Raw genomic sequence first — 21775 nt, 5'->3', positions numbered from 1 at the left:
TCTCACTGTACATGTCTGAAGTTGGCTGTAGCGCTCTCTACTGTTGCTAGATATTCACTTATGTGTCAATGGTCATGATGCCTACATCACTACAATTATTGTGCAAAAATACACATTTTAACTAACATTTTAACATTTTTAGTGTACGGAAGATGTTTCTATTGATACTTAGATATGACATGATCCTTGTATGTGAATCAATTTGCGGCTAAGATATTGGACCTTCAAGTCGGTCTACATGACACCCCCGTGTCCTTCATATTATGGTTTGACCCGATCAGTAAATGCTGAAGTGGTAATCGTCCGCCGTATAGCAGCATAGATCTTTAACTACGGCAATACATGCTCTTTGATTAATATTTCCTTCAGTAAATCACATCGATGTGAAAAGAAAAATATTTGAGGGAAATATCATATACAATATATATTCCTTTTTAATAGACCTCATCACAGAGCTAGATTCCGGAAATAATTGGCGGAGTGATACAACAGACCATATGTGGAAAGCCCGCACAACTCGAATCATTTTTCACGGCGCAGTGAAAGTGATGGGTCCAAACTTCGGACATTGGACCGTGTGTTTGTTTAAGGTACAACAGCACGTAATATCGGAAAAATTGACCCAATAGAGTTCACCTGAGACTACACTGAAGGTGTGAACACGACCATGTATCGCTAAACGCCTACGCCTACCTGTTACAGTCCCAGAGGTCACGAGGTACTGGATCGAATTAGTGCGACGTACACGTCCCGATAGTCAAGCGGGGGCTGTGAGCTTGTCTCCCGAGGAAAGGATTTGTCCTCTCACCGGGGCTTAATTCGATCGACCTGTGCGACTGCACTGCAGGTTAGGATTGAAGAGACTTGTATACCCAGGTTGTTTTTAAAAGCACCGATCGTTGGGAAAGATGAGTACGGGAGCAGGAGCCAGCGGGGGCCGGAAGATCCCTCCCCAGGTCCCGCCCAAGAGCCGGCCGGTGAGCGTAGCTGATGCGACCGAGGAGCTGTCAGCTGTGCAGCTACAGGGCGGTACGTTTCAGCAATATGGACAGATTTCAACTTAGATTTCAACAACAGTAACGAAATTCAGCTGCTTGATCTGATTAGGTGCTTTGTCCTGTTGTCACAGGTTGTTGTTTTGAGGAGGTGGGAGGGCGTACTGTACTGTAAATGATGACATTTTTGCGGTGGTTTGAATTATGTTCGCAATTTTCGCGGTACCTCTTCACCATGAAAATGTGTGTTCTGTCTTCTGCCTGCGTACCCTCTTGTTTCTTGAACCTCAAACCAAAAAAAACCCACAGCTAACATTCCATTTTCTCCCTACCACAGAATAATGCCCCTGTGAATTTAAAGGCATTTACGGCACCACCTGTATTGCTGTGATACATGTAGATTGAAAAAGGTGTGCCAGAGAGGATTTGTATGGGGTTTGTGTGAAAATTTACATTCATTTGTCCCAACAACCCTTATTTATTGTCAATTAGGTCACATTTTGATAACAATTAAAGATATGTTGTGGGGTCATCATGTGGCGCAATGGCAGCATGTCTGGCTCAGAATCAAGTGGTCCCGGGTTCGAATCCTGCCGTGTCACCGATCTTGTGCCCTTAGGAAAGGCACTTTACACGACTTTCCTAACATTGCCAGAACGGGCGTCTTCAACACCCTGGGCATTAAAGGCAAGAAAGAAGAGAGACCCACTTCACACCTCTATGCATTCACCTGGATTGACCCAGTTAGGTTGGGGTCACATTTCCAAACCACTGGACCCTGAGACGGGGTGTTTTGCGGGACACAAAATAAAAGTGAATATCAAGAACCATGATTCTACACAAATTATACTTGTGACCAATTTTTAAATTTCAAAATGTTTCGTATGTTTTGTTGTCTTTTCGTTCCCCTGACCTGTCATCCCAGTCAGGCTTGAACAGATTAGTACCAGTCCAGTACCTGAACACAGCGTTTCGGTATTTTTGACATGTACCTAAATATAACTTAATCCATTGTACCAGTACTCAGCTTTAGTTGTTAGTTCCTATCACACTGACTTGGTCAGTCACATGTACACGTAGCTTCTTTTCAGTCTCTACCAGACTAACTCAAGTCAAGTCAAGTCAAAGCCTTTATTTTACTTTGAATGCTTGTTCGGCCATAATATGGCCGCTTTTCGACAAGGTCGAAGTGAAACGGAGGGGCAGGAGTCACGGTACAGAAATAAACTTAACGTAAACTATGCCGGCTATAGGGAGAATATTTGCCAGGGAAGCTTGGCCACCATATGGTTTCATTTGCAGGTGAAGGGGAATTGTTAACCCTTACCTGGACTGACTCTACTGGCCAATTATTGATCTTTTTTTTTTCCGAATTCTAGTCTTCGACCTATACCCCTGTAGGAAGGCCTGGTGGAGGCCATTTCTCTGGCCCTAGTAGAGCAGATGTTTTGACACCTAGCGTTATCCCAGGGGACCTATCTTTAAACATACCCTTCCCATAAAAAACACACCCTCACAAAGAAAGATGCAACATTGTTATTCATATAATAACCTACTGTGTAATCAACTACTAGTATTGTACTGTGCTATTGTAGATCTTTAAGAATCAGTCAGCAGGTACATGAAATTGAAAGCGACAAAGCCATTTTCTGTTTCTTTCTTGTCTTTAAATTTAATGCCCACGGTCTTGATGACGACCATTCTGGCATGTTGGGAAAGTCGTGTTAAGTGCCTTTCCCAAGGGGACAAGATAGGTGACACAGCAGAATTCGAACCCGGGACCACTTGGTTCTCATCCATAGTCCCAAGCAGGGCTTGAAATAGTGGGTGCATGATATTGATAATTATTATGCACTTTATTGCACCCAATATTTGATCTGTTTACCTTAGAGTTTTGACTGTAGGTGCACAGGTGCACCTATTTGTGTATGGTTACACAGGTAAAGATAATATTATTATACCCTAGAATACAGCATTCTTGACTTAAGTGTCAGAAAAATAATATAATCAGTATAGTTGTATTACAATGAATGTATAGAATTTTGAAGTTAGCAATAATTTGGATTCATTTTTTTTTGTTTCGTGCACCAAAAAAAATTTCTATGCACCTACAATTCTAGGTCCCGAAAATGACACTCGAGCATGGCCCCAAGTCTATTTCATGCCAGCTCCTCAGCTACATGTATCAGTACCGAGTACATTTGGCAAAATTGTTCCAGCCATCAGCTCTGGCCTTGGAAACTCCCTCCTATGCAGGAAATGGCGGTCCTTTATTTGCAGGAAGCTCGGGTTGCACACTCCATTTGCTATAATTGATTGATAGAATTCCCGCAACCTGAAAAGTGAAAGGTCATGGGATGAAGAACTATTATTAATAGTACATGTATTGAGGTCTTTCAAATTGTGCCAAACTGTTACTTCAGTTACTTCAGTTAGAATCTTGACTATGACTATGAATACATAGTTAGTACAGGTTTTCCTTTATGTTAAAAACTCATTGTTCGCTGTCCATGTAATTTGTCAGTTTTCTCAACGACAAGAAAGATTGGCCGGTTATGTGATAGGATGGATTTTATCTGTATTTATGTACAAGGCTGGAAACACTACCTGCATCATGAGGCTGCATGTACAGGTAAAATTGGAGCTGCGCAATTCAAATGTCACATATGGTTGCCACTCCTATAGCCAGGCATTCTTTAGAAATGTGTTGGTAATAACTAACTTTAGTTAACATAGAAATTGCCTGTTTGTGTATCCTTATCAAGAAAGCCTTCAAAAGTTCCGCCTGGCCCTCCTATGCAATGTAATTGTTTTATAACCGGCTAGGGAAAGTAAACAAACCAAAAACACAAAGGGAATGTCAGTGCATTGACTCGAGCTGATTTACTGACCATGTTTGCTCAAACACTTCTTCTCTTAAATGTCTGACAAACATTTACCCATGAATGACAGAATGGAGGTACAAACATCTGTCTAGTAATGGGAATGATAGTGCACATGTTGGTTTAGTATATTTTGTGTTGTACACGCGAATCGGTTATTGTACGCAGCATCATTTCAGGCAGGTTGCAGGCCAAAAATAATTGTCTGCTGGGTGAAAAGGTTTATGGAAAGAACTAAACCCTTGTTTGTGAAATCTGAAGTTGGTCATGATGTTGCATACATGCCAGTGCTTATCGCATACCTCAGGGCGAAGAAGTGACCTTTGCGCCATTGTTATGTATACTGGTACGCACCACTACTGGTACAGGTGTTTATCTGTCAGGCACTATATATAGGGTTTGGCTCTACACATACAGATAGTGCAGTTGATCAGTGTGATGTTTTTTTGCGATTCGTCAAGAAGGTTATAATTATGTTTGTGTGTGTGTATTTGTTTGTGAACAGCATAACTCAAGAAGTTATGGATTGATATTTATGATATTTGGTATGTTAGATATTGGTAAGATGAAGGAACAATTTGATTTTTGGCCCCCTGGCAGCTTTTCACAGTACTGCAGGGAAAATTTTGGTTTTGCTGTTTTTTATTCTGATCGATTGGATCAATTATATGTATATACTAATTATTATATCTTTTTCCATGGGAAATATTATCTATTGATTTCGAAAAATATGTTTTAGGGAAAACCCTTGGAGAGCCTCAGGGATTGAAGTCCAATGACTATTCAACACATAGTCATATGTCTGTGGTATAAAGGTTACACACAAACAAGCAATCAATCAATCAATCAATATTTTACCTTGGGGGATCCTTTCTGATTAGATTTGCCCACCTCAAAAGGTTTTCTGTGTATAAACTTGTTGTTATACACAACTTGTTGATATAGATTTTAATCTGATTTGCCCCAAAGCTGCTTAGAGTTTGAGGATGCCAAAAATGGTATTACAGCTGGTGTAAATGAAATATTGCAATTTGAAGCCTCACAGTTTCTGTAGGATATCTATCGTAGTTTGAGGGAAAGGAATCAATGATTATTCTGGAAATGACTATGTGACATTTCTTATCAAAACATGCAGGTACTGTAAATGCCTTTAATTAATAAGTTTGCAGGGATTTAATTTCGCCGTAGGGAGAAAATGGATTGTTTGCAGTGGTTTTTGGTTTACCGTTGAAACAAGTTGGTAGGCAGGCAGAAGACAGAACAAGTATTTTCGTGGTGGGTTTGAGTTTGCAGTGAAGAGGTTACTGGGAACAGGTTTTCTACACGTGAAAAAATTCATTTCCTGAAATATGTCAAAAAATGTGCAGTACAAAATCATAAGTCAGAAAAATGTGACCAAGTGGTATAATTTTTCCTCTGGTACCTGAACTCTTTGCTTTAAAAACTACAGATTTTGGGTTACTAGTTTCGTGAATGAAAATTTCAACATTTAGTTACAATAATCTACTGTAACAGTAATTGTTTGTAATCTAATGCCTTTCATATTAGATTTATTATTGTATGAAACTAATTGATATTGGACATGAAAGGCAAAACCATGACAAAGAAATGTCTACTCAAAGGTTAGAAACTTCTAATATAAATGCCATCAGGTAAATTGATTTGCATGGTCAAAGAAAACTGAAGGATGTAAGACAATGACGTACAATGCCTTTCGTTGCTGCATGTATTTTATCAGCCCTCAGCGGTAGATGTAGGACGGGTAATAAAAATGCCCATCATACGACGCTACAGGCTGATTGGCACACTGCAATGAAAGGTGTCATCGTGACCGCCGCGAACGTGTGACCTCATCATAGGATGTTGTCATATGCATACATGTACATCCAGCAATTTTCCTTGTTTAAGTCTGGAAAAAATAACAGTGCGGGAGGGAGGGATGGTATTGTAATACTATATAGTACATGTATGTTTGTGGAAGTTGGCTTCAATCCCATGGGAATGGCATGTAGAGGTCAAGCAAGGGTACACTGGGCTTCTGTCAAAGTCATCAGGTTGGAAATGTTCCCACATTTCTACATCCGAAACATTTTATCTGAATTTAAATGATTTCTTAAAGTTCAACAGTTAATAAATTTCATGTCGTTGGCATATGAGGTGAGATAGATATCATTTTTGTACTACCAGTCCTGCATAATAGACTGATAAACACAGGTAAAGGTGGAGCTGTGCAGGTGCTTCTGATATCTACTTGCACATCAACCTTAGCTGGCCCTTGATAAAACCAGGCTGCAATGTTAACGTGTAGGGTGACATGCCCCCAAATACCTTGCATTCTTCAAAGTATACGTAGTGTCCTCTAATACTAATACAGCAGAAGACAAAATTCACATGCACAAGCCTACTTAAATTAAGGAATAAATTAAGGAACATCTTCAAAACATTATAATTTTCTACTTTCGTTGATTAGAATAAAAGAGATAGAAAAATTATTGGTGCAGGTCAACTTTGTCTTGTGCAGATATGCAAAAAGTATTTCAAGTCCTGTGTATAAAATAATACATGTATATGTAGCAGGGATGGTACAATGTATGTACATATCCTCATCATTATCACCCACTGTGTCAAGCTCGCTCAGTACTATTCTATGGCTAGAGTATAAATGTCTCTCCACTTCTCCCTGTAGTCCCTAATGGCAGGCAGGCAGTATATCAGGTTTCTTTATTTGATGGCATGTCTGATTTACGATCATATACTAGTAGTTACATTGTACCACAGTTAGCCAAATGCCAAATGCATAATCTACCTCCTGACTCCCCAAGCCACCTAAAATTCTTCTTCAATTTAGATGATTGAAATCTTCTATCTAGACTGTCATGGTTAGGGTCTAATTAATTTTTCTCAATAAATTCTCTTAGAATAATCATAAGATTTATGACAGTCATTTTATTCCCAATTTTCTCATGTCATGGTTTAGACTGTAGTCATTGTGACCCACAGGTATCAGGGCTTGAAATTTATTTTTGAGAAAAGGTGCAACTTCACTAGTAACTCAAAATGTTGGTGCACAGAAATAATTTTTGGTGCGCAACATAAAATCAAGACTGAATATGGAACGTCAGAAAAACTTAACCCTACTCTTAAGAACTTCAATCTGTAATTCTATTGCAATTCTAAACAAGTTACACATCAGAGAAAGTACAACAAAAAGTAAATATATTGCTTTTGCACTTGCAGGTATTTGAAGAATATATACCCTAAAAATATAGCTAGGTGCACTGGTGCACTGGTGCACTCACAGTTAGGTGTACAGCTCCATTTTGGATGTGCCAGCACCCAGTATTTCAAGCCCTGGTACTAGTAACGTATGGTGGATGAGAACAGGTCTGTATACGTCAATGGTAGATACATCAGGGTTTGTGATAGCTGAGTGTCACTGAAACCCATTATGAGGCTCAGTGCCTTATCCAGGGGACTTTTCTGCTGAAACTGATGGGCCAAAGTGCGCAGGAACATTCAGTGCATTTGAAATATATGCGTTATAACGGAACATCAACATCTGCATCTGTTGGATGCTTCGGCTGATTACCAACAAGGCCCATGTCTAATCAGACCAACTCGGCCCAGCACCCTGGTCAACTCGGCCAAACACCCTAACCCTTATGCTTAATAACCCCAAACCTCAGGCCAAGTACTGAAGTAGACCATCGGCCAAGTTGGTAAAATCAACCTGATCCTTCTTGCTACATATGGGAATCCTCAAAGCAATTAATTACTGTTACAGCTGTAAGATGCTGAGTTTTCCCTTCTCAGGGCCTCAGTTGGATGTTTGTGGAATACCTAAACCATGAGCTAAGTGAGGACACATGCACATAATGTGTAATGTTACATTATTATATGGGATGCGTTTGGATGCAAGGATGTGTTGTTGATAGATATCACAAGCCCCATTGAAACATGAATTTGAGGGAAATAGGGGATCTTCAGCACTAGACACATACTACTGAGCTTTCACAAAGCCTTTGAGTTAGATGATGACGCAAAAGGCTGTTTGCTTGATGTAATACTAAATTAAATATAAAAACTGCCATAGTGTGCCTGCAAAGCCAAATGTGGGTGGTTTAACTTCAGCTGAACTAGGTGTTCACAGAGAAAACCTGGAGATTTTCCAAGAATCTAAATACTGCGTTTCGGGTCACCGGAATTATTGATATCAAGGTGGATACGTCCTCATGCAGTGAACCCCTATTTCCTCAAATTCACAGGGCCCGAAATGCCACTTGCAATGAGCAAGTTTGCGCACGAAAAATTGGAGCCATGCACGTAATTTCAAAGAGACTTGCACCGGTGCAAGTTATACAACCAGTAGAAATTTATCCCATTTTGCTCAGGTAAATTTTCACTCTAAGTCTTAATGAAAAATTGGTGCTCAAACAAATTACACATTAAGCAAGCCACATTTAGTATCCATTTCTAGTTTGGGACACATTTAGTGGCATTGTAATAAGCGGCAATCTTGGGGAATAAGAGCATCATACTTTCCTGAATATGCCAAAAGTTGGGTTGTTGAAGTAATTTCTTTTTGGTGCTAGTAATTTTTCTTTCATCTGCACCAGTGCAAGTTGACCCAAACATGTACATTCTATTTCGAGCCCTGAATTCATCTTACAGTTACAATGAGGCTTGTAAGATCCTTGACCTGCCTAGGATGATGAATTACTTCCACCTCCACACTTGAAAAACCTCAAGGGAAATCACCCATTTTCATTCATCACGTAATCTCACAAACTGTCCTTATGCAGTGCAAGGGGATTAGGGGATTCGTGATGATGTGGAAACAGATCTGTATGCAGTTCTTCCTCAGAGTTCATAGACAGTTATTAAAAGAAGGTTGTAGTGGTTCTCGCAATCCTTGCTGACGTCAGCTTCCTAACTCCCTTCAACTGGGGACTGATGAAGGACCTTGTTAAGGTGTCATCTTCCACCCTTAACTGTTGTGTTGGATTTAAGATTATCATACATTCTGTATCTCCACACCCATTTGTTAAGGGGTTTTGCAGTCGTTCGCAGCAGGATATTTATCATAAATGTCATTTTCCTTCATCTCTGTTCTCTACAGTCAAGCCATTTCATAACTGCATGTACTGCTAGTATGCTAGGTTCTGAAAAAATATTTATGAGAAACTCTCACAAAGGAAGGGCCACCATATAGCAAGCTGACATGTTTTACAATTTTTGTACATTCAACAGTGGATCAGTCGGAATGTTTACTTCCAATCCAAGTATTATTATACAAACCTCTTCTAAGGATGCCATTCTAATGTTTGCATGGCAGAATCCACCTGCCTAACAAAGCCTTTAAGGAGACAGGTGTTTTAGATGTGACCTTTCTGACACCTCCCTGCTGCTTCAACCATAAACAAGCCAGAAAGGTAAACAGAACACAGAAGCAGACAGGGAACAGCCTGGCACCTGTCAGCGTGACACGCATGCATAATCAATGTGGAACAGACATGTGGAACAGACATGTTTAAACACATGCCATCTGTGTTTGCCAGGTCTGGGGATGTATGAAATGTAACAAGCCTGCCACCTGTCAGAATGATACGCATGCATAATCAATGTGGAACAGACATGTTTAAACATGCCATCTGTGTTTGCCTGAAGATGTATGAAATTTAACAATGTTCCTCCTAATCAATACAATTTGTTTGCCATGATAAACTGCATACAGTGTTACAAATTCCACAGCTAAGGCCTATGAAAAGAAAAGTTGTGTTTTCGGTTAACGTCCTACAAATTTAGAGTCATCAGTATAGGTGGGGATTCTTTCTGATTTCTTTTCTTTCAGATGTCAAATACAGTTTAAGAATGTAAACTGAAATGCACCAGGACATTGTATTTTCACCATCATATTTTACTTATACAAAATAATATACATTGTTCAGGTACAATGATATTATCAGTAAACCTTAACAAATACAATGTAAGTACAATTTGTCATTTGCATACAATTAATTAAGGATTCAGCTATTATATTTGAGCGGGGAAAGCAATGAGATACTAGTGACTCATTGTTTATGAAATTAATGCTGGAAAATTGCATTGATAGAGTTGTTATTAATAACTCTAAATTTGTACTCACATTTGGTTTTTCCCCTAAAGATCAGGAATTTTAAAGCAGAAATTAATAGAATTTTTAACTGAATATTTACAAATTTATGTAGCTTTTGATACCATCTTTTTGATTACATGTACCATGTTTTTTGGGTAGTTTTTCTTTATCAAAGTCCACCAGTCAACTTTTATTGATTTTTTCCACTTCTTAAACATGCCCGGCCCAAGACTGGCCCAAAGGTAATTTTTCAGTGAGGAAATTTGATAAACCGTGATACCGAGTACAATACATTTTCAGCTGTATCAGCCGCTTTATCCTTCTTAACACCCTGACCTCTCATTTCCTTCACCCATTTGGAACCCTACTAATATGATAAATAATGGTCCAGATGGCATCTACTTATTATTCCTTTCCTTATCAAATTAGTAAGCATGAGAAGCACACTCACACAGTCAGTGATTCAATTATGCTGCCAAAAGATATTGCAACCATGTGCAGGGCGGCGTTTAAGGCAAGATTCATGCTGACTATGCTCAGTCTTGACTGAAAATAATTCAATTATGTCCTATGTTTATATATACCAAAGGGGCTGTTGAGGTTTGTGGTATTTGACAAGGTGGTCTTGTGGTTTAAAGGTTGTTGAATCTAACTCTAAAGGTTCCGGTTTTGAATCCCTCATTAGGCCATGTTGATTTGATTATAAGAGTGACATCCTCTGGGAACCCCAAAGCTGATGCAAGAGTCACTGTGAATAAAAAAAAGTTATAAAAAAAGAAGTTGACTTCATAATGAAACCTACATCATACTACATGGTCAGAAAGGTTGAACAAATGACTTAACACTGAGAATAGAATACCAAATGATGGATTCTTCAATTTGGTCTTTCATGCCTCTTCTTTGAGTTTGCCATTCTAGACATTAGTATCTGTTTTCCAAAATATCTTTTTGTAATTTACGGCATGTATTTGCCCATTTTGTAGCTGTTTTGCATGATTAACAATATGGTAGAAATTGATGAGCATGCGGAGGTCACCCATATAAATAATCAAATTAATATGGCCTTATATTTAGTAGCAGGCCCCAATGTTGTGCCTCTGGGAAAGGTACTTAAAACTTATTCGAATTCCCTCACTCAATGCAAGTGAAAATGTGTACCCAGCTTTGGTTAGAGACGTCCTCTCAGATGGGACATAAAGTTGGAGGTCCCATATTTGAGGAGAGCCACACCTTGAGAACGTTAAAGAAAACACCACACTTATCAAAAAGAGAGGGGTCTCTCCTAGTGTGAGTGGAGCAAACCTACCAACATGTATCGTATGCAGCTAATGTACTTAAACTGTATTCAAAACCATAGGTGGGAACCCTCCCATGTCGCTTGGTGGAACCTATAGCCGCACCCATCTCCGTTTCGCAGGCCCTTGGGCCACACAACTTTGTGAAAGTCACTACAGCAGGGGGTTAAACCTTTGGTAGTGATGTGTGTTTAACTTCCATACTCTTTCCCAAATGTTGAGTGCTAAACAGAGAAAGCAGTATATGTAGTACTACTACTATACGAATACCATTTATGAAGTCTTTGAAATGACCCAGCCGGGATCGAACTCACAACCTACTGTTTGCATTAGGTAAGCACTCTGCCTACTAGGCCATTGCACCGGTCATGTAGGCTTAGATGAAAATGCTAACCCTTCTCCTCCTCCTGTTCCAGATGCCCAGGGTCTCAGTACGCCTCGTGATGTCAAACTCTCCCACATCACCTGTGACTCCTTCAAGATCCAGTGGTCCATGGACCCCAAGGACCACGTCACCCACTTCTTCATCGACCTCAACAAGAAAGCCAACGTCAACAACGCCAAGAAGGCCTTCAAACACAAGGATGTGCCGACCAAACTGGTCGCCAAGGCCATTCCGCTGCCGTTCACGGTCAAAGGTCACTGGTTTCTGCAGCCGCGAACAAACTACACGGTGTCGGTTCAGACGGCGTGCAAGTTGCCAGATGGCGAGTACAAGGTGTCGGATTGGAGCGAAACGGTAGAGTTTTGTACAGCAGGTAAGAGATACAGTGTGCTGTTTCCATCTTTACATTTTTTTCCATCCCGCTCTTTTCACAAGAACGCATGTTGTTAATTCTTATTGTTAAATCTGCCATTTAAAGCTTACAGACTGAAATACATTTGGATCAATTTCGTGTCATGAGGTTGAAGTTTTTTTGAGTGTGCATCACATTTCTGATTTGTAAGCAATCATCTTAGTTACACTTACAGAAAAGAGATTGCATTGCATCCATAATCATAGCTCCTTCAAGCAGGTGAATATGACTAGATCGGGGTACAGCGTGCTTCTTTAGAAGTCATGTTCAGACGGCATACAATTTGCCAGATGGGAGTACACGGTGTTGGATAATGAAGCAAGATTCTGTACAGAGGTTAGACTAAGACATAAGTCACATTGCCAGTAGCTACAGATAAGGGAAATGGATCTGAGATTACTTACTAATAGTTATATCGCTCAGAAAGGAATATTATCTCTTATATCATATCAGGCCGTGATAACAATCATCGTTTCCACACGTTCTATTCTTAACAGACATCTACGTGATGACATAGACAGGTTGTAAGCAAAATCCCCCTATGATGAAACCAGTTTGTGTGGTTCAAATTCGTCTATGCATGTAGAAGCTTTGGTACATGGCTGCCATGTTTTAGTTACAAATGTATGTCTATCACGGGAGTCTTATCGTCAGGCACTGCAATAGAAAAATAGGAGCTTCCTCTGGCAAAATTGCCTATCAGTGAGAGACTGAGTGGGCTGAATACTGAATAGATTACCCTTGAGTAATAAAAGGTCCTGGACTGATGAATGCCAATGGTCCCAGTACGGTGGAGATCTTGAGAAGATAGATTCTATATAAAACTTACCTGCAGCATGTAACCTATAACATATTATATAGAATACAACACGGTGTATAAGTTGTAAGTTGCATTGCCCGAAGGCCGATGCGACACACGGGAGAGCCAGGACTGAGGGTGATGCCGAATACACCGTGTTGTATTTTATTTATGTCATGCCCACCTGAAAAAACACACATTTCAATGCAAAATGCGCCAGAAGTTGAGAGATTTTGTGTCCTTGAGCAAAATTATTGTTAGTAGCAACATCGATTCCAACCTCTAAATCTGGTATTCAAATCTTTGACAGCGGCACAACTGGCGCACTCGAAATGCATTCTACATTTTATGGAAGCGGCCGTGTGATAGAAGTTAAACCCTGTGTGATAACCAAAGTTATCGGCCGGTCCGGAACATCCGTATCAAACGTTTTTGCGGCCCACGTATCGCATAAAAGAAATAAAAACAGGGAAACTTGGATTGATTCACCTCTATGTGAAAAGGGCACACACCCCTCAATTTGAGACTGAACACCCACAAGTTTACAAAAATTGTTCTGAAGTAGAAAAAAACACATCATATAATCCCTACGCTTTTCAGCCATGTCATTACCATGTCATTTCACAGTATATTATGATAAGAAATAATCATAGTATGTCATGATTTGTATGCTGATACTCCCTTTAGAAGAAGCCCTACTACGGTACATTCAGAAGGAGTTCTTTCGAATTTTGCATTTTTAACCCACACATTTTCCCCATCAGAAGCTTAGCAATCAGTCAAGTATATATATCATCTGGTTATAAATGAATGCAGGGGAACGCCAGTGAGTGAGTCTAGTCATTAATTGTTAGATCAAGGTGGTTTAAAGGAAAGTCAATCTCAGACTAATTCAAGTATGCCACTAATACTATGATGTCTATGCAGACAGTTGGTAATATACCTGTTCTGTTGTGCTTGTTGGTTAGAAAGAGAATTCATGTATTCTAGACATATTTCCAGGTAACTTGTACATTGATTGAGGCCTTGTCTGGGGTGCTGCAATGCTACATGTGTATCACTTAAATCACTGGACTTGAAATACCACTTGCATATGCAAACAATACTAAATACAGTCATGATTCCAGCTTGGCCTTCTTGATTTACCAAAAACAGCTCTACTGTAGAACATAATGTAAGTTACATGTATTTTCGCAGTTGGTAATAAACCGGTTCTATTGTGCTTTTTGGTTATGTAGAAATTATGCATATCACAGTCATGTTTTTTGGGTAGTTGTACATTGAGGGCATGTCTGATCATGAGGTGCTGAAACGCTATCACTTAATTACTAGACTTGAAATACCACTTACTTATGCAGAAAATACGATAGATACACTGTCAGACATATTTCCAGATGGATTGTACACGGTGCTGAAATGCCATCACTTGATTACGGTGCTGCTATAGACCAGTGTGGGTTAGACATCAGAAATACCTGGACAACTTAAGTTTCGCCCACAATAACCTGCATAATTTCCAGTCCAGTGATTGAGTGATAGCGTTTCAGCACCTCAGACATGCCCTCAATGTACAATCAACTTAGAAACATGTCTGTAATATACATAATTTCTACATAACCCAAAGTCACAATAGAACCATATTCTGACTTACTCAAGTAACTGTGTGCATGAACTAATAACAGTCAGGACTTGAAATCAGATCAAAAATACCTGCACAGCTTCAAGTTCATCTGCACCTAACCTGCATTATGTACAAAATTTAATGTATATTGTATTTTAAGCCCTGTTTGTGGATGATGATGTTACATGTAAAAATTGATATTTACTGCTTGGAATTTACAGTTACTGTCACAGTGGTATAATTACAACATTCCTTTATCAATTTACCATGTCATGGTCTTACATGGGGTTGCCTGTATAACTTATAAGAGTCCATTCTTGCATAGGTGGTCAAATTGGGAAAGCTCCATTATGGACTGGGATGACTTTGCAACTTGTCTTCCTTTAAGCTAGTTGGATTTTATAGTATCAACTGACGATAAAAAGAAAAAAATTCTCTGTTACTGTATGACTATGCTTTATACATGTACTTTGCTCTTGCCAAATCAGCAAGTAATCTAAGGATGGTTTGATTTTCAAAGTAAGCCAGATTTAGAACAGTTACAGCATTATGCCTAAAATAAATCTATACCCATTACGTCTGATTATAAATGACATGTATTTCCAGTTTTTTCTATCCATCTTTAGTGAAGCTAATCTTGGTTTGCCTTACTACAGATAGGATCTGCCCCCCTCCCCCATCGTAAAAAATGTTTGTGGTCGTATTGATTTTCTCAGTCAATCGATATGGCCTAAATGATAGTGAATAAGATCTGAAATAATTTTATGATTTGAATACCTCAGTTGGCCTCAGTTACAGATTGATAGAAAATTTCCATGGTTGTAGAATGGTTAGTTATCATTTTCAAGGTCACACCATATGGTTTCCTATTGTCAGCCTGTTTCTATTTCATCACCTCAAGGACAACTGTTCAGTGTACATGTACGTCATGGCCTGTAGGATATCTGTCATGTCGGAGTGAAGCTTTTAGCAAAGCAACCAATATATGGTGCCGGCTACGCTGTACTGTATAGCATGGAATATATTAAGTTACAGTAGAAGCTAGTAAAATACCAGTTCACAGTCTAGCGAGGGCTCAAAATACCATCTGGATAATATGTAGGACTGTAACACTGATACATTGTAAAATTTTGCAGAAATGCGATACAAATCGTACAATAATTATGTTCTTTTTGTACCTGCGCCTACTTGTAAATGTAATGTGCACATAAGCCAGGCTGTACTGAGTATATGCAGGCCTCACGATACATTTTGGGGAATAGGTGCACTGGTGCATTCAAAAAGATTACACAGGAAACTAACAGGAGGGTAAATGATACATTCTTATCAAAGTACAAGTAAGTTATGTCAAGCGTTTCTTACTATATAAGCCATGTTGATTTGATTGTATGGATGACATCCATGCTCGCATCAATTTTCATCCATTTCCAAAAAACGTTTTGGCCATACTGTAAATCATACAAAGCAGCAGCAAAATGAGAAAATATATCATATTGTATGCTGTAAATTACAAAAACATATTTTGTAAAACAGATACTAATGTGACAGTCGAAGAATGTCAAAGTCAAAGAAGAAGAATTATTTTTATTGTTAAAAGAACAAAAAATGAAGAATCTATTGTCCGGTATATTCCTGACCATGTAAGTTTCATAATGAAGGCAACTTTTTTTTCTATGCCAAACTCGCATCAGTTTTGGGGTTCCCAGAGGATGTGATCCATATAATCAAAATCAACAAACATGGCTTTATAATAGATAGATTCAGCTGAAGCTTAAAGTTATTCACAAATGACTGATCAGTCTTGTGAATTTTGTCTTCATCCAGACTATTCTTCAGTGCAGTTGAACCAACTTCTGGACAAAGCTCGGAACATTATGTCGGACCGCAAGCTTCCACTCACGCACTTCTACCGTAACCAGCACCAGGAATACTTTGACTTCATGCGAATGAACCACGGAGGCGTGCTGCAACCTTCCATAAAGGACGATGGTGGCAGCCACGGTTCTCCCATTAACGGCAACCTAAAGGGAATATCCTTCAGCGCGAATGTCGAATTCAACGAGCGAGACGGGCCCCGCATTCCCATCGATTCCCCCTACGGCCGTGAGCGCTTCTTGTGCCCGGCAGCCGCCATGTTTAACGAGAACGCCAACCTGTACTTCGCCGACTTGTACTGCATGTACACGGCGTACCACTTCGTCAACCTGGTCTTGACGACAAAAGGCTCGGAGGGGGACCAGTTCTGTAGCGGAAAGTTGCCGCTGCTGGATCCTTCAAACAATGAGTTCCTCACGCGCAAGAAGCGTGACGACGGCAGTATGGAGTTTGCCGTCTGCCAGGACTTGATCGTAGAGTTGTTTTACACTGAGCCATTAAATCTGAAAGAAGGCCAAATGCTATCTATACAGGGGCACGTAGTGCCGAGTTTGTCAACAGAAAATGCTAAGAAAGATGCAAGCTGTAAAATGTGCAACATCAACAAGTAAGGCTTCAGTAGGGTTTCCGGAAAAGGTGGGCTAGGCTAGAAGAAGGCTGGATGGGTTGCTTAAGTAACCTAGCCTAGGCTACCTTTTCCGGAAACCCGCATCAGTAAAGACCCCATAGGTACACTGTGTCATGTTGTTGTCACCTAGACTTGTCTTGAACTCTTGTCTAAGTGTGTGAGGTGTATAATATGAAGGTGAGGCTGCACTAGTATAAGTGTGAACATGGTGACGCCCACCTCTGCTGCATCAAGTTAATATACAGTGTGCCTCTCACATGTAAAACTTGTATTCTAGGTACGTGCATTGTAGCAACTAAAGCCTCACATACATTGCATAATAGACCCTCGTGAAAAACCAGTTTTATTGATAAGAATATCACTAACTGGATTATCTGGCTAAATGTATGAGACTATTCCAACTATTGTAAGTTGCTCCTCAAAGTCTCAAACATCTGCTGCTGTTTCTTTGTGAATTTTTAAAAAGACCCAATATGTTCATTTTTGAAAATATGATAAGAGGAAAAATATTTTAGCCCAGTTATAATTATGATATATTCAAATCATATTGGCCAACAGGTTATATTGGTTACTCGGATTGTCAACTAACTTTGCAGTTCTGGATAACTAATCAGTCAGCTTAAATGTTGTGCTTCAGAAGATGCTTAGTCACAAAACAAAGTATATGAAAATATTAAGCTATATCATCAAGTGTAAATCTAAATGGTTATATACATGTAACCCTTTCAAGTTGGAGAATCCTGAACAATAAAAAATCTTGTAAGACATAACTTACATCTACACCGTAGATCAGTTTGCTCGAACAAAGAAAATATAAAGTGAGATCTGTTTGGGTGAAACTTGTATTAAAGTGCAGAGATGTGGTGTAATGTTAGGCACTGAGTTCAAAATAAACTTTGAGGGTAATGAAGTATCTGTAGGGACCTGATTAACCCCAGAATGACGTGTTCACTGGAGAATGCTCTAATTCTATATGAAAATTATATCAAAACATTAGCCTATTTATGATGAGAGGGAATCACTGTCAGATGTGTCACTTCCAATATGCACAACATTTAAAATCTGAAAGCAAATACTGTAACTGCAGAATGCCCCCAACCAAATTTCAGCATTAGATATGCAGTTTTTGGTGACGCCTCAAGAGCGGAGCCATTTGTGTAGAACTGCGTTCGTCTTTACAAGTATTCTAGGAATTTCTCGAACGCATTCGCTAGAGAATTTGTTTCTGGCTACACCTTGGTTTTCTTTTCCTTTGTCCTGGTGCAACTCGCAATGTCTGAAGTAGAATTTTGGACAAGATGGTTGAACTATAACCAGTACTGTCAAGGGTCCTGAATCTCAAGTGGTGCTCTTACAGTCTCAGTCATTGGAAGTCTGTGTTGCCTAGTTCTATGTAGGGAAACTACACATTGGGCACTGTTAGACAATAGTACTACAGTAACTGCTTATCCAAACCAAGTTCCTAATCAACAGCTCTGACACACATGACTTGATTGTATGGTATCTGTAAAGAGTCAATATCCAGAGGAATCACTGTTTTAAACTGTGTGCAAACAAAGTTTAAGTCTGGCCAGGTGAATTAATATAGTCCACATATCAACGGAAACTACTGAAACACTGGTGCTGCATCTGCATTGTAAATCTCTCACAACTACATGTAGTATGTGACTTTCATGAATGTACCATTTTGTGTAACATTTACTTGCATCATGATCATATTGTGTGAGCCTCAGACAAGAAACCTCCTTGGTATAAAGAACTACAAATTAAAATGATAGACAAAACACTGAGTTAAAACTCCTTTTTTCTATTTGTTAAAATAAATGTTTTAAAAAGTAATGATACATACTACTTATTGGTCGTTAACAGCAGAGGTTTTTTAAGTTGACTGAATGTCACTGCAGAATTAATATTTGTATATCTGTCTATGAAGTTGTTATGTATATATTGGCAGCAAGTATTTTATGTATAGATTGGCGAATCAGATATTTCTGCATGATCACTTCTGTGGCAGCTTCGGTTGTTTTTTATTAAGGTGGTATTCTTACAGTTACTTGTATTCTTCCTATAATTCATATTTTTCAGGATTCTAATACTTAGATGAATTTAAACCACACAAACTGGTTTCGTCATGGGGATTTTGCTCAAACTGTCTATGTCATCACGCACGTCTGTATTGAATAGAACGTGTTCGAACGACATTCCCGAACCCCGACCGGTGTCACAGAGCCCGGCATCTCCAGATATTCAAGTCCCGCGGGCAGCCCGGCGCCCACACACATGCCATCAAACATTTCCGGACATCGCTACACAATGTTGATGGCTATTCGCCTTCCTCACTTGCGTAGAATACGGAGAAAACGGCTAATTTTGTACTTCGGGTTCGGGGAATGTCGTTCGAACACGTTCTATTCTTAGCGGACATGGGTGATGACATAGACAGTTTGTGTGAAAAATCGCCCCTATGACGAAACCAGTTTGTGTGGCTCAAATTCGTCTATTTGGTATCTTGGTTTTTAATCAACTTCGCGTTTTTTTGAAAGGATGTTAGAGTGTGGAGTATGAAATTTAGAGTTCAAAGCCTTTCCTTTTCAAGTCGCGTATTTTATATGTCCTTGATTAATAATCAGATGTTAATGCCAATTGATACGAGCCTTGTGATTGGCCATGACATACTTGCCACCCCTTGAAAACGGGCGCGGTGAAATTATTATCAACTGACTACCATATTTGGATATTTTTGTTTACAATGTTCAATTCAGTCATTGATTTGTGTAAAGAACTCTGCAATACTACTATTAGGTATACGACATTTTGCATTAACATTAATTGTTATTTACTCATTTTTGTGAGTAGTCAAGTTCCATGGTACTGGTATGTGTGATACTAACTTTTGATTAGTGGGGAATTATGCAGCTGTGTCCAAAAAAATAACTATCTCTTTTTTAAGTTGTGCCAATGCCCCTCCCCCTCAATGTTACCTCAATTAACATTAATCTGCCGAGTTACATAAATTCCGTCACTTAAAAAAAACAGCGTGTTTGAGAGATCCCTAGTGCAGGTATGCAAAGTTAAGATATACAGCAGTATGTTATGCTGGGGGACATTGTGTTCGAGATCTGTTTGGACGTATCTTTTTCAGGGTGGCGGAATTATGCACTCTGGTGGAATTATGTTAGTAGATGTTAGCCTTTTACAAAATATAGTTTTTTGCATCAGGTTGATAAGGGCGGCATGACTTTACCAATTGCTAGATATATTGGTATTTTAGTGAAAAATAGTAACAGGAAAACTGTTCATCCCCCTAAGAAGTAAATGACAGAAATTTCCCTCACTGTGTCCCGATTTTGATAACTACTGTGCTGAAGATAATATCTTGATGTATGAAAATTAGAAATATGTAAAAGATATAGTTCAGGAAGACTAGAGAAGAGTGCTGAATATATTCACCCTGTGACAAAGTGAAATGGAAAATTATGTAATATGATGTTATTCCTACAAAGTGAACTGAGGAACATAGAAATGTATATCACGACTGTCATATAATAAATCACTTCCAAATAAGATTTGTAGATTTGTGCTTTTGTCACTCACTAATTGTAATACATGTAAGTAAAACTATCTACAAATTTTTCTAAAAATGGGAACAAGGCCTACAGGGCACATTTTTCCCATGCCATTAAGGTGGCCTATAACCTTCGCTGAGGCATATGCTGATAATAAATTATTTCCATTAAATCTGGTGCTTTGTAAGGCCAATTTTTAAAATCTTTAATGTTTTCCCCTCCAATGTCACAATTTGACCCCTAAACTGAAGGGTAAAGTTGCAGTTTTTATGCCTCAGTATTATTATTATTATTATTGACAACAGCCTGCTCCGCCCCTTTGGGGAGTCCAGATGGTCCCGTGCATGGCGGGAAAACAAGAGGCCGCTCCGCCAATCAGGCTCCGCTATGTGGATGACAACACGACCTATGGAGGATCCCCAAGGCTATGCCAAGCGTGAATTTCCCAATTGAGTATTTGCCTGGGGAGCAGATCCTTTGACAAGCATAGAATTCTGATTGACCAGAGCTCTGCTACATGAGGCCACCGTCTTCAGCTGTTAACTATCTGGCAGTAATATCCCCCCTTAAGAAGCCTCTAAAACTCCATGTGGACAGGGAGAAACCCACACCCATGCCCCATACATTTGTTTTCCTAGAAAAAGCGCTGTCTTCTACCACACACTGTTAACATCTCACTGATCGAAATTTGAGCACTCCATTAATTAATCATCTTCCCAGCAGCAGTCTACTTGTGTTACACTATGCTATGCTTCACCCTTGAGAAGGAAGCATGCATTAGCGTTATCATCAAAGGCTTTTCATAGCAGTAAGACTTTCTCTTTATGTGTCACTCACACCATCTAGCACATCTGATCGGAACTGCACAGCGTAATTTTGCCAACTTCGCTTCCATTAGAATTTTCTGTTCGGAGTATGGGTTCTGTAGGTTACTACAAGTTATCCTGATGTAACAACAAGGTATGTGCAGTTTGCATGTTTTTAAGTTGAAAAAACTGCATGTCTGTCAACATTGGAAATAATTTAGTATCGTTTCTCGCTAGATGGATAGCTTATTACTCCGGGAAGGAGGATGACCTCCCGACGGGAATATTGGAAATACTTTTGTTTGCGCGTTCGCAGCTAGAACTCATGTTCCCGTCGTCGCATTGGTGTGTAACTTGGGATACCGTTTGCTAGGTTGGGCGTGGTGATGCACGCTT

General features: G+C 39.4%; 1 protein-coding gene across 1 annotated transcript; it reads left to right on the top strand.

Moving 5' to 3' along the window:
• The first annotated feature begins 507 nt into the window (after positions 1-507).
• LOC136448336 (phytanoyl-CoA hydroxylase-interacting protein-like) lies at positions 508-20573 on the top strand. The gene is made up of 3 exons (XM_066447739.1): positions 508-1029; positions 11704-12045; positions 16329-20573. Exons 1-3 carry the CDS (start codon positions 909-911, stop codon positions 16988-16990), a joined length of 1125 nt encoding a protein of 374 aa, XP_066303836.1. The 5' UTR covers positions 508-908; the 3' UTR covers positions 16991-20573.
• The last annotated feature ends 1202 nt before the right edge of the window (positions 20574-21775 follow it).

Source organism: Branchiostoma lanceolatum, chromosome 14 (genome assembly GCF_035083965.1).
Source record: "Branchiostoma lanceolatum isolate klBraLanc5 chromosome 14, klBraLanc5.hap2, whole genome shotgun sequence".
NCBI lineage: Eukaryota > Metazoa > Chordata > Leptocardii > Amphioxiformes > Branchiostomatidae > Branchiostoma > Branchiostoma lanceolatum.
Note: the sequence above shows the minus strand (reverse complement) of the source record. Positions and strands in the feature narration are given on the sequence as shown.